General features: G+C 35.5%; 1 protein-coding gene across 1 annotated transcript in view; it reads left to right on the forward strand.

The window, feature by feature from the left end:
* LOC115443925 (liprin-beta-2) overlaps positions 1 to 15,272 on the forward strand; it is a 45,028-nt gene that overhangs the window by 733 nt on the left and 29,023 nt on the right. Inside the window, exon 2 of the mRNA XM_037441341.1 lies at positions 7,784 to 7,977. Within this exon, the coding sequence (XP_037297238.1) occupies positions 7,784 to 7,977 (194 nt within the window). The remainder of the gene's footprint in view (positions 1 to 7,783; positions 7,978 to 15,272) is intronic.

Consider the following 15,272-nt stretch of genomic DNA (forward strand, 5'->3'; position numbering starts at 1 on the left):
GGCTGCATATAAAAAAAAAATTTATATCTTGTTAAAGTTTGAAAATTGATTTGTAACTTTTATTATTGTCTATGTTCATCATAACATGGCACCTCTTATAGTGGAATTTCAAGCATAAAATTTATAATTCATAGCCGCATTTGTTATGGTGTTAATTTATGCAATTATTGTTAATGTTAAAGCATAATTAATAAGTTTCTAAGAACTTGGTTTAGATGAATGTAATCTTCCCATTTTTCTTGACGTTTTTAGGGAAATTTTTCTGTTATGAAATAAAATTACACTTCATGTGTTTATTCACGAAGGGGTAAGCAGCGATATGGGTGTTCTGTAATGGCTTATACTATAGGAATTGTCATGAAAACAAGAAATAGTTTGAATATCAACAGTTCAAAGTACAACTGTTTACAGTTACAACTGGAAGTTAATTAAAAGTGCCATATCACTGTCTCATAATCATAAGTTTCTCTTTTTTGTTTTATATAATTGCATTGTATATGACTCCGACTCATGTCCAGAAAGAAATTAATGGGTGTAATAAGTTATTTTTATCTAGAATTTTTATTTCTTGTGCTAGTTTAAAATTTATTACAATCTTGTTGCATAGGAAGATTTTAAAGCAAAGTGACATAATATGTAACCTTATTTCACATAATGTATGTATATAATACCTACACACAGATTATTAATTAAAGAATTATTATTTCAAGCAAAGGTAGAGGTAGAGTTATTGCAATAACAAATTGTAGAGCTTAATAGCAATAATTGTCACTGACTACTGAAGACTCTTGCCATATCAGGTAAATTTGCTCAGCCTGAGTCGAACCTAATGTCATTTATATTTCACAGCCTGAGTTTATAGACTAATGAGGTGTTGACTGCCATTTATAGTTGAATGAACCTTCAATGAATGTGGACAGGAAAGTTAACTAACTTACCATGCATGCAACTGATTAATTTATTGCCTAGGTAACAGATCAGGGCTTGGTTAGCTAACACGTCATAATACAATGTTTGCAAGATAAAAATAATGGCAGTTTGGTTGGGTAGTCTTTGGATTTTTATAAATTTCTGTCTCAAATAGCATTATGTATTATAAAACGTCCATATATCCCATTTTAACCTCATTGTAGTCCTTTAATTAAAAAGTATTACAGGTTTCCATTTAAGGTGGGAGCTCAAGGTCCATTTTCATACATTTTGTTTCGGCTTTAATCTGGGTAACTAAACAAGTATTGGCAAGTAAAGAATTTAAATTCACGTCTAGTTAGTGATTAGTTCTCGCAGTTGAAGAAAAATGTAAAATAATTAATAATCATGGATATTTCGGCCTTTAAAATTTAATATGACGAAATTTTAAAGGCAGAAATATCCATGATTATTAATTATTTTTACATTTTTCTTTCAACTGCGAGAACTAATCACTAACTAGACGTGAATTTAAATTCTTTACTTGCCAATACTTGTTTAGTTACCCAGATTAAAGCCGAAACAAAATGTATGAAAATGGACCTTGAGCTACCACCTTAAGGGAAATGAGGAAGCATGATTATAAAACAGGACATTATAAAACTCGGGAGTTGTAAACGACATCGTAGCTGAAGGGTCGCGCGGGTAGACGCTCCTGCTTGGCTATAAGGGGTGTTTGGCAGAGAGGGCGTAAAACTGTTGAACAGGGGGTGGCGTGGCGCCAGTCCGCCGTCGCGCGCTCCCCGTCCGGACGCGTCGCCGTCCCTGTGCCCAATGCGCACGCGTCAATTTGTCTCCGCGACTATCGCGAATATCGCTCCACAGTAAACACGTCGCGCACCGACGTACGAATCCCTTATCACGTACAACAAAGATAATTTCGGTGTATGCAATGAAACCGTCATATATTTATTTTTGTTATCATTTGCAATTTGTATAGTGTTGTACAGTTTCATTAATTTTTTCATTTACGATTTGCACGTGTTTCACCCAACATTATCTAACATCAGCACTAACTATGTGTATAGGAAAGACACTTTTCAAATACACATAAATATCGGCTGAAGAGGTTACATACTCTATTGTTAAGAAATGTTACAATGTCAAGCGGAAGCCTGAGTCTCTTACCACTCATTTCTGCTACGTTTATTATACTCGAACTACTACTACTAACGCATGACCACTTTGTAGGCAGCGTGAATCGTCAAAGTTTGTTGAGTAGTTTGTACGTTATGCAAATGCGTAGAATATTTCATTAGATGGCCTGCCTTACAGACAGGGATGAAACGTGACTACAGTAATCATGAAACGAGCTCTACAAATACTCCCGAAACAATATTTTTTCCAACGGTAAAATATTGTGTCGAATTTTGTACGTGCTGATGGATTTGTTCGCGAATAAAGGGATGAACGGCCAACCAAAAAAATAATTGGCTCGCTTTATACATTCATATTTGTCACTGTTTTTGACTATTTGATGAGTTCCAATTTAGATTCCAGTTAAACGGAATTTTAAAGAAGTTTTATTTTAGAAGGAGGAAATTACGGCTTTTAGATTATCTGTATCATAATTTTATTATTCAGCTTTTATTTATGAAACTTTCTACAGACCTTAGATGGGAATTAAATCTTTAGAAGTCGTTCTGTTAATGATTAGCATATTATGCTATGTTTTAATCCGACCTATTATCATACCAGGATAGGAATCCGTATCTATTTGTATATTATGTTAGAATTAAATATATCTGCTTTACCTACCTGTCATAATGTTTGAGTAAACTTTAATGGGCTTGCGCTCGCGTATGATATTAATGGAAGATATAAGTTTGTCTTATACAACTCTACTCGGAACTTTAAATTAATGGTTTATATCAGTGAAGTTCTATCACAACGAAACGGAAGCTGCTTTATAGGAATGAACAAACGTTAACTATAACACTTAAAGAAATAATTATTTCTTGTGTTTACGCGAATGTAAAATATTGAAAAAAAAAAACTAATTTTCGGATTATAACGCCCTTATCTATATTATTATTTTCTCCCGACGTTTCGAATACTTTGTAGCTTTAATGGTCACGGGAGGACCCCCTGTTATCATGCAGTAAATCCGATTTTTATTTCAATACTTAAAGAAATAATAAATTATAAAAAAAAATCTGTGCACATTTAAGTAAGTATAGAATTTAAAAGACTAGACGCAGACAGACAGACAAAAACAGGCGTGGTTCGTAAAATTAATCAAAATACCGAATCACTTAAAACAATTAATACATGTATAAACTTCGCTAAGGTATTTATTTCTTTACTAAAGCCATGAAGTAATTCATGCTTTTCAAGATTGTAAATCACCGGATGGTACTTGTTAGGTTGTTATTGTTACATATTTACTGGTAACGTTTTGGTACAAAAGAAATCATATTTTTTCAGCACTATAGGCTTTTAATGGTAAATTCAAGTATGTATTTTACGTCTTCAAACGGAGCAGGCTCTGGCAGAAGACAAAGATATACGTATGATAGGCAACAGTCGTTCTATAAACTTCAAATTTTCCTAATAAAACACGGAACTCGAAAAGCATACGTAAAAATATTTATGTGTTTATCATAATATTGTTATAAGTTTGCGTTTTTTTTAATTTTTTAGTTAAAGAAGAATCCAGATTAAAATCACACATAATGAATCGGTAGAGTCTTAGAAGAGTCTCACCATTGCTTATTAGAAATTAGTGTTTGTTTGCTTTTATGGCCGCGTGTAATTTCTTTCTCGATTTAAATTTTAAAAGCCCACCGTGCACTTTTTCGTGGTAGCAAGTAACCTATTTTTTTATCCAGGACTTGATCTATCTAACAAACTTAATACAAATAGCAAAGCGCTATCCTAAAAAAAACAATACAGAAACATTTTCACAAACAGTGAGCACTAAGAAGGATTATTTAATACAAAAATACCTTCTTTTGTGTCTATTTTGTGAATTTCCTATAAAACATCGGCATCTTAAGATAGTTATCGCTAAATAGACTGCGGTCTATCACCCGCCGATCATACTCAAATTCCTAAACTGTGGAATGTGTTTTGAATAGGTCAACAGGGATGGTAATTGATTTAATTTAGGATGAATTAAACCATTTTCTTCACATCCGCGGTTGGGTAAAACATGTGTGCGAAATTGTGATCATTTAAGCGAAATGGTCATTGATAAGCACGTTCATAAATACTGTGATACTATTAGTTTTACCATTACCATTGAAAGCATTTTTTTCTAGACAGAAAATAGTTTTACTCCATAGTATATTTTATGACATTTAGTAAGAATTGTGCTGATGATAAATTTAGGTAGCATATAATATTGTAATATTAATATTAGCCTGTATCATACTGTCCCACTGTTGGGCACGGGCCCCCTCTAATACTGAGAGAGATTAGGCCTTAGTTCACGACGCTGACCTAGTGCGGATTGGTAAACTTCACATACCCTCAAAATTCTGTTAGGGAACTTCTAAGGTATGCAGGTTTCCCCACAACGTTTTCCTTCACCGTTAAAGCGAACGTTAAATTCACAAAGAATACAACACACTTGATATTATAATAGGTAGCATAAATAGGTTAAAAAATTAAAAGGCCGAGACATTTAAATTAGAAGAGAAGTACAAAATTCATATTAATTATTATATAAAAGATCCTTGACTACGTGAAATTCGCTGAAAATGTGATGTTGTTATATTTATCTAATATAATGAACAACGGAATTTAATCTCAGTTGGGTCGCGTCAAGATTAAATTTTTCTCTATCTCTTATCGTCGGGCATTTTCATTCTCCAAATATTTGTTACGGGTGTTTTCTGTTCAACGTTTTATTATCTATCTCAATGTCCGGATTTCAATAAACATGTTCATTTATGTATATACATTTTAATTTCGCTATGAACGATCCTTACGGTTGTAGGTATGCTCGTTGCTTAGAATTTAGAAACTCGTAAAACATTAGCTTAAACTGTACCGAGCACGGCTATAAAACTTATCGGAACTTTACCTGAACCTTCATTTTGAAAAATGCTGCTGGTCGCATTAATAATCCCGGCAAAGTAGCTCGGACTTTCCTAACAAACGGCCGGCCGGGAACCGCCAGGCCCTCGGTTTGACAAGTTTCATTTATTTTTGCACGAGCAAGGAGAGAGAAAAGTTTCGTAATTACCATTCCGGTTGTGTAGCGTCTATCTAGCTACATACCGATGTCCGTACGTGTTGTGGGCTCAACAGGTTCTCTACTTTTCACTCTATTCTCATCACTCTCGCATGCCTGACCCCTGTCACTCACCCTACTGTGTACGGGAATCCCTCAGCTACAATGGGGATAATTTCCAGCTGACATTATTCCCGTGGACATTCCGTTATCTACATGACAATCGGAGAAATTGTGATGTAGGTAACAAGCTTATAGGAATTTAATTTCAACTAGGAGCTTGTGTATTAGTTATGACATAAATTAGGAATATTTTCTGTCGCTTTAGATCTAAGACTCTTGGTTACATTATCCTAGGTTAAATATTTCATGTATCCAAAACCGCGCATGAAGATTTGTGTAGGCTAGAATAATGTTTTGTTTTACCGTTGACAGTAAATTGATTGCTTAAATAATGCACAAGTTACATCAGCAAATGATGTTAACAATCGTGAACATATTGTAATGGTCTTGTACGTCGGTGTGCCAACGTAGCGGCCATGCCGGGATGTTGGCACCTTCCCGAACATGTCACCCGTTGGTGGCTTTTGGACATTTGCACCCACCGACTTTTCGGAGGCGGCGACACTACGGACTCCCAGATACCACCACGTATGTGCGCTCTATTTATGTACATATTTATACTGATATTTTATTATATCCATACAATACACAAAAGGAATTCTGCTTTGTGTTCCACATTGTCGTTTATATTCTAAACTAGAGAGGTGACTTGTCTAAAATGAAAAATATACAGAATATAAATAATCTCATGAGCATAGAGCTTCTTAAGACGTTCGTTTTTATGAGTTAACACATTTAAATATTTTCTGCGATTCATTGTTCAAAATTTCAAAAGAGTTGATATTGTATGCAATTGTGATATAGCTCGAAGATATTACTACGTGGTAGAATAACGAAGGGTAAAATGATGAAGATTTTTTTGTGCTCGTAGCAAAAGCGTCATTGTTCCTAGGCGGATGCAATTCACTCGGTCCCCGCGCAATTTGCGCGAGTGGAGTAATTTCGAAGAGATTTGTGTCATACCGCTGCCTTCTGCCTACATACTACTTAATGAACGACGAATTTTATAACTTTTCATTATAATATGTTTATTACATCCTTCGATTTACTTATTATGTTACTGCGTAAAATAATGTCAACCGGAGCGTCTCGGAAGATTGAATAACAGTAGTTGTTTCCGTAAATCAAGACTTGTGTATTGATATCGCCGTCATTAATTATAGATTAAGTGTTGTTTCTGTGCCTCTGTTTAGTCGTTGAACTGAAGTGGTGCAGTACATTTCTTTTTCATTTCAAAAATTCTGCTTTGCAATTCGTTTCATCGCGCGGTAAAAATCGTGCTACGTTAATGTACGCGCTTACACGCGAAATAGTGTTTTATAGTGTGCATATTGAGAGTGTGTGAACTAGTGAGAATACACGGGCACTAGAAGAGACTTTGTCAACTCTGCGCGAATAGGAACGGGAAACTATAGATTCTGTCTACTTTAACATAGTTAACAACACACTTACCTAAGTAGATGTCACTGTTATGAAAAAGGATCGATGGCTAGTAAGCGCCGACACTACACAAACGGGCTTCTGGGCATTTATTACTTTGTTTACAGTATAACACAATATAAATTTTGTAGCCTGTTTAACAACTAATTGAGTATTTTTTCTAATACAATGCTTTTAAGAATATACTCTAGCCTAATAAATTGATATAGATAGTATGCTATGTAGTTTATGTAAGTAATTTCAAATGTCATACTTTCTGGATTCTGTTTTTAGTGTTACTTAAATTACATTTTTTTATATTTTGAATTTTCTTTAACATTTAAATGTTTTCCCTCAAAGAGCTGATTTTGGATTGCAACAACTTCTTAATGCGCATTAAATTTATGATACTGATAAAACTAGGGACTTGTATTTTTCTCTTCACATAAAATGTTGATGATCGAAAACTTATCGATTCAATCAATATTATACGAGGAGTTTTCAATAGTATAACCGCCTTGGAACATCTGTAAAAACAACATATGGTTTTATCATAGTAGAGGCATTTCTAGTCTCCGAATAGTGATCGAGGATGTTAGAAGAGTAAAGTCTTCAAGTCCTTCCGTGCGTCGGAGAGCTCTTAGCGTTATCGCCGACGCTCCTTTTTATTCCTAAATGAATGTAACAGTTTAGTGAAGTCGTGGGTGGTTTGAAAATATTGAACTATTAAACACTCTACTAATTAGATGTCTGAGCACGTTACTAATATTCGATGTTTGTCTCATATTACGAGATATTTAGTTTTTTCTTAAAATAGGCGAAGAAGTTTAGATTATATTTCCTTCAGCGAACTTACGTATTTTACGCAGCATTTTAACTATATTTTTTTCTATTACGGGGAAACCTTTAATATCGGCATCAGTCAGAGGAATCGAGGCGGGTATGTAGGCCGTGCCAACCCCAGAATTGCGTGGTACCCACTTTCAGGATGTTGATGCTAAAATTACCGAAATTATCAAATCTGCTATCATGACGCGGAATTTCTAGTTTAGGGTAAAGGATGCTTTCAAAAAGACAATATATTTTGTACAGAGGCTGGCGGCGCGGGCACTGGTGGTACGACGACGAGCGGGCCCGGGCGAGCCGCGCGCGCCCGCGCCCTGGAGCTCGCGCAGCAGCTGGCCTCGTCCTTGCAGCATGCGGTCCCGCCACCGCCGCGACCAGACTTCACCACAGCCAGCGCCATCCTGAGGTGGCTGCAGCAGAACAACAACTCAGTTGCACTCGTGAGTATATTTATTTTATTTCATTTTATTGCTGTTGGGACTAAATTCAGGTATTAAAAATATCACGTAGATAATGATCAGAATACAGATTTTGCCTCTTTTCAGGCTGCATACACTAAACCCATATTTATGTTAGGCAGAAGGCAACCCGTAAAATCTGAGCAAAAAGTATTTACGACATTTTAGAGAAATAGAATAATGGCAGGTGGAAGCAAATGATTAATTGGTTTCATTAGCATTCAGTATTTTGGTTATAAGTTTTAAAATGATGTATGGAACTTCTAATAAAACTTTTTAGTTAACATTGTTTAAGACTGTACAAGTACTTGAACAAAAAAATATAATATAGAACGAGGTCAAAGGAAGCTCAGTGAACTGACTTCCAATAACCTAGTTAGTACGAAAGGTATATCCCGATGTTTACGAGCCGCGAATGGAGTTCTCTTTGTGACAATTTTATTCGTCATGTAATGAGATAAAAGAAATCTTGTTCTTGGAGGTAAATTATTTGTTTCCTCTTGTTTAAAACAAATGAATAAGTATATGTTTGTGAGTTTAACATATTTAGCGCTTAATAAACACTTGCTTTTTAATTGCTCATTTTGATATATTTCACTTACCTATTAGTATTTTTAATTTAAACGAATTTATAAATGTCTGCAAATATTAAATGATTTGATACTAATATCCCTTGTATAATATCGTCCGCTCAGTTTGCATGTATGTCCATGTCGTAAATAATCGACATATATCTGGCTCTACAATTCTAATTGATTTACCTGTGAAATATTACGTAACGTTGAGGACTCAGGTGTTCACGCACGCTCTGGCAAGGCGAACCACGTTTTAAACTCCATCATTCGTGAAAGCCTTTGAAAAGTTGTACACGGAAGGGAACTAATTGCACACCCTTGCTACAATTACTTGTTGACGTGAATTCGTATCTAACAAGCGCACCTAAGTGTAGGTATTTGTCCTCTAGTTGTTCCTCACCCCATCTAAGAACGTTTCAAACGCACACACTTAAAGCGTCAACGAGCAAACAGCCATTTGCAGATTAAATATTTCGATCCTAACCAAACATGGCTCGGATGAAAATCTCGCACGGTATTTGCTCGGTGGCACTAAAACGATGAATATTCAAAGCATATCTGAAACGGTGACGCAGTGCCGGTTCACGGTATAAACTTGGCTACCTGTCTACAAGGCAAGGCCGTTCAAGTGGAAGTTGACAACTGAAGTCGACCACCGGTTCAATTAATAGGATTTCATTTATTCGCCGTCCGTAAAATTCGTATGGTAATTCATTTTCCCGTTATACGTCATACCCAATGGTACTAAGTATAATTGGTAAGTGCGCCATATTTACAAACACCCTATGTATTAAGATGATCAATATTATGTACACCAAATCATAATGTAGGTATAAAGCTGCTTAATTAATCTTTCAGTCTATTTAAACGTTTATAAATTAGCCAAATGCTAGAATTGTAGCTACTTTATAGTGTTTTCCAGTTGTAAATTTGGACTATAATGATGCTTTCAGAGTCAGACTAACGACACATTTAAATCCATGCGAGCGCGACTTTTAGAGGTATTAACTTAGAATTTCAAACCACCCAACAACCACAAATCTGCGTCCCGAAACGACCATACGGCTGACAAATCCTGCAAAATGTACTATGTAGTTGTGGTACGTAATAATGAGTACCTAGTTAGTATTCTTTAACTACGGTTTTCCATATACAGTGAAAACCGGTTATAGCGACATTGAAGCGACCACCGGATCTGGGCGCTATATCCGATAGTCGTTATGAACGATACTATTTTTATATGTATTTATTTAAAGGGACGTTACTATTTAGTCGTTACAACCGATGCGTCGCTATAACCGGAGTGGTTATAACCGGTTTCCACTGTATTTTACAAAGTTCACTTAATAAAGTTAATTTAGTGTCCATTTACACGATTTCCCTTTTGATTATGCTGTTTGAACACGTCAATCGGATCCGTAACGAGGTGGTAGTTGATAAAGTCAATCTAAATTCACCTCTGCGCACACACAATGCCCATTGTGCACAGTGTGGATCCCTGTCATCATTGAGACGGGTTTGAATATATAGGTTACGTATTATAAGCCAAGTGACTTTTCGACTCATTGAATGTGCCGTGGTACGGTGCTATGGTGTAATGAAAAACTCAGCGCAGTCTCCTTTTCACTCGCAAAACAGAGAGATTTTTTTTGTAATGTAAAGCCGGAACGAAATAATGGAAGCCTACGCAGTGTTTCCATCGTGCGGTTTTATTTTAAAGTACATCTCGTCTATCGACATGGGATACACAGTGAACGGTGGAGCCGTTTTAATTTGTTCGCAAGCACGGGTGCGCACTAGGGTACCAGGTGACACGTATGTGTTGTAGGGGCCTTGTTTACTGACCAGCATTGAGCGCTCTGCCTCAATGGATCCCATGTGCAGTGTGCACCACTTAGCCATTCATCGTCGGCTGCCTACCTCAGTCGGGGTAACTAACCTCGCTGAATACAGCCACAACGTATACACCTCTACCTCTGCCGTAGCATAAAATGTATTTAGTTTTAACATTTATTAAACACTGCTCGCCAGCTATGTGTGTACATTTGCATTTCAAATGAAAAATAATAACCTCAGACGAGAGCTGTAAACATGCAGCTAATTTACTTCTATATGAAAATTAGGTTGTATCCCACTTACTTGACCGGTTTAATAATGAGTTCTATTAAATATAACAGGATTAGCATTTATTTAAAATCGCATGTACGCGATAACATCAATACTTCAGTCATACATAACATCTCTAATCACAACCCATGGCCGATCGCATTAATTGATTTTTTTACGACACTTATGTGCATAAAATTAATTTTATAAGGCGGATGGCTCCTGGCAGCGGTGCCGACTAGTTCCAGGTGAATGCGCGTTCCATTAGCGTTAATTAGAATTTCTCATGGCCTCCGCGCCTCTCGCGCTTTGCCTCAAACTAGCGCTTCGTTCATTGCAACTAGTAGCAGTATCGTGTTATTGGACATTAATTTCATAATTCTACATACGGTAGCGCATACTCTATCGATCCCGATCGGGAATGTTGTGTTTTGTGTAAATTGTTAAACTGGAATCCGATCCTGTGGTATAGTTGGATAGTCTATCTAAATCGTTCACATTTCTGAATGTTCAGTTGATGGTTGAATGTATAACTTTTCTTTGCACGTATAAAAAATGCATCGTAAACGAAATATTTATAAATTGATCTGTTAAAAAATGTCGTCATCTTTTTTCCTACTTATTTCGACTCTGCTGACCAAAGGCCTTCGATTTCCTCTACGTGAAGTTTTAGAGTCCATTTAAATTAGCCGCTGGAGTGGCTCTACAAAAAAACAGCCATCAAACTACTCTTTTACTACATACGTGTGACGTCCTGTGGCTAATCTGCGTTCCGTAAAAAGGGAAGTTAGGCTGTTAATGCCCCAACAACTAACATAGTGTGAAATTACATAAAAACTTTAATTGTTTTTAAGGATGTAGTGGGACTATAACCGGCGGCGTAAAGGCAAACTTATATATAAATATTTCTACCTTTACACCGCTTCAAGGACAATGCATTTTTGCTGTAACCTTGTTTGTTGGACGGCAGAACGGTGGTAAGCTAAATGCAGATGAGACGGGCTTAGATTACGCAAGGAATCATGATTTAAAAAAAAAATATAATTATGCTTACGTTAAATCTATATATTATTATGACTATATACACCAATAAGAATCAGTTATGCTCTTACTTTCAAAGTATAGCTCGGTATTATTGAAAGGAGCATAATTTGGCTCGCCGCGTGCTTCTCTTAAATCAATTGCGTGCCAAGTACGTAAAGAAAGTTGTAAGAACTTAATTAAGAAACGCATTCCGCAGGCTTCTAATATTTTAATCTCGCATACCTATCTCGTTTTTGTTACGTTTACATTGTGGAAACTCTTTTGTTGCGTGGCTCGGCCGTGCGTCCAGAAGATCTACTTCGAAAAACGAACACCGAAACGTCGTTCCGAAACGAAGAAACGACGAAGTTCGGATTTAACCGTACCACCAAATTACTTCGGATCCGTCATAGTTCCTTTCGGAACCATAAACAAACGTTCGAATGAAAATATTGTGTCGGATTAGAGATGTATATCTTCAAAAACCGTAAATTTTTACCTATTATAATATTCTTGTGAAAAAAAACATATAAATTGGATGTCTAATTAGGTTTTCTGTAATATAACTATTATTTCATAACTCTAAATATTTATTAGATACAAAATAACAAATATCTTTGCTGATTGTGCAATCTACGGTCTTATTGCATTGTGTTTTAATCTGTGGAATATTATAATTTTTGACAATTGATGGACATTGACAAGTTGACTGGCGAAAATCACAACAAATTGGAATTGAAATTTACAAGTAAAATTTATTTATTGTATTGGTAAGTTTATTAATAAGATGTTATTTATTCGCTTTAAACAAATATCTTTTCAATTGCAAAGGCAGTTATTGTGTAATAACAAGTAAATTCCTTGGTTTGATCTATTAAAGAAATCATTAGTTTTGTCCATCGATATACACAATGGTTTTTACGGTAAAATTTATTGAATCTTTCTGATAATTTTATTATTTTTCATCCCAGTAGAAATATATGGGATATTTATATACCATGTGTTAGGATGTTTACAATAAACAATTAACATTTTTCTTATGATTCCACCTAACAGTTTCAAGGAGAGTACGACGACAAGTGCGCCCAGCGACACAGGCGGACCTCTAATCGGGTCCTTCGCATTGACTGAACTGAAAAAAAAAGAAGTACTGGAGGGGATTCTGAAAGAGTTAAAAGAAATGAATAAAAAATTAAAAAAACGAATACAAAAATGATTGTTTATTAATGTTTTATTTTCCGATAACATATATTTGGTAGTTAATCTTCCATGCGTGATGCAGTGTTGGTTATGGCTGCTCTAGCGAGTTAGTAGTTGTTTAATTATTTGATTCTGAAACAAGAAAACATATTATGTTTAAAGTCTAATAAATTCAAAGTCATAGGCACTTTCTACAAAGGATGGCATAAAATTCATAAGTTTTCTAAGGGTTATATGGGTGCAGTCAATGCACCCACATATGCCTGGAATTACATATTTATGAAAAAATTAGAAATTATTAATGGCTTGTTTAACCTAAGTAAATAGAGTGTTTAAATTTATTTTAAATTAAAGGCTAATGCTATGTGGATGACACTTAGGTACTTTCTAAGAATGATTAATATCTATTAACTCACTGTTGTTTAATAAGAGTCCTTTCTTGTCGGTTTTGTGGAAATTTTATAAATTTAGTCAATATATGAGGCTGACTCAGACACTTGCCTGAGGCACTCAGAGACTGTTTGCTGGGCCATGGACCCATCTATACTTAGTTCCAGAGCTCCTTAACAACTCCTGGAATAAAAATGTAGCGCAGTCAAAATATGAAATTGACAAATATTATATACATTTTAGTACAATGCATCAAAAAACAAAAACAAGATCATTTAGACGTTAAGAATACTACATATACTAATACCAGCTAGGTTCTTGAGAAAGGTAGAAAGTAACATTTCTTCTGTAGCTTACCTTAGTGGTAGTATCAATTCCCCGTATATGTTCTTTGGAGGAATTAGTGGAACTATATCCTCGCAGATGGTTTCAAAAAGGGGTGGCAAAGTCCTATAAGTTCTTACAAATTCCATGTTACGAAGGTTTTACGCAGTTAGAGACGCTTCCAACTTCGCCCAGCACTTTCCTATCGCAACAATCCTTCACACAGGAGTTATTGAGCAATTTTAAAACCTCTGAAGTACCAAACGAAAATCAAACGAAAGGATTAGAGCTTTCGTAAAATTGACGCTAAGATCCGAACGCAGAAACGAAGTATTTTATGTCAAATGTGTTTTCATCTCAGAACAATGACAAGCATAGAAGTAACACTATGACATTTGAGCGTACTCTGTCTTAGACAGCAAGAAATTTAATTGTGTTGCGATACCTTCTGACATCTTATCGATATCGATAGATGCTTTGTCTATCGGCTATGGTAAATTCACAGACCTGCTAAAATAAACACTTTTCGGTCAGTCAACTACAAACCGTTGCAAATTGCTATTTTAGATAGAGGCTAAAAAAAAGATATCAAAACCCTGATTTGGTATTCAAGAACCAAAACATCACTACAACATACCAATATCATTCACACAAAAATGGTTTAGCATTTAAATTATTAAATTAAGAAAATGTTAGAAATTTCGAAAGGAATGGAAACCGCTGTAAGTAACAAACAAGAAATCGGCCGGAATTTCGTCTAGGAGAAAGCCAGTACGCCTTCTGTTCTTAGGGATTAAAAGATACCCAAGAGGTGTGATTTGACAAAAGCTACTAAAATGGGACAGTAAAATTAAAACACACCGGTATCATTCATGTCACATATGTTTGATAACTTATTTCAATGTTAATAAAACTTTGTCGAAATGCTTAGAGCAAACACGGTGCTGTTTTTTCCAATGCTAATTGGGACGAGCTATGGAAACGATCCATTTTTGCCTCACAGCATCATCTGTGGGGAATCTGCAATGAAACACATTGTATGAAACACACTATGAAAATCAGATAGTTTCCTCGACCCCAGCCTTCGCGCACGGTTTCCAAGTGGCTTTTACCACTACACCACCATACATTGAAAGTAAAAGGCAATTTATGCAAAATAGTAAACTACAATATACTAACATCTATGTTGTCGACAGAATATGCAGCACAACACTATTAACCACGACTACGTAAATTGGTAAAAATGAAAAATACTTAATAATGACTGGATCGAATGGCCAACAGCAGATTATAATATGACTACACCATAATAAAGTATAATTAATAACACTTTTGCACTTATATACAGGGTTTAAGCAAATATATTCCGTTTTTTGTTTACTCACCGATGGAAGCTGATGATTTCAGTTTCATTTTCTTTACGAGAAGAATGAGATTTACACCCCACAATAACGCAGGCCATTGCTTGTTCCTAGGGCTATATTTTACTTAAACAGCACTGTGTATTTATTAAAATTAACAACAAAAATATTACAAAACATGTAGCCACTTTTGAAAAACACGCGCTGAAGTATAACATAACTAAATTGTGTGGGCGCGTTTGTGACATTGTTTGGGATTGGCAAGTTGGAACATTTGACATTTTATTTGCTTTTAATT

The sequence above is a fragment of the Manduca sexta genome, chromosome 22 (assembly GCF_014839805.1).
Source record: "Manduca sexta isolate Smith_Timp_Sample1 chromosome 22, JHU_Msex_v1.0, whole genome shotgun sequence".
In the NCBI taxonomy this organism is placed as follows: domain Eukaryota; kingdom Metazoa; phylum Arthropoda; class Insecta; order Lepidoptera; family Sphingidae; genus Manduca; species Manduca sexta.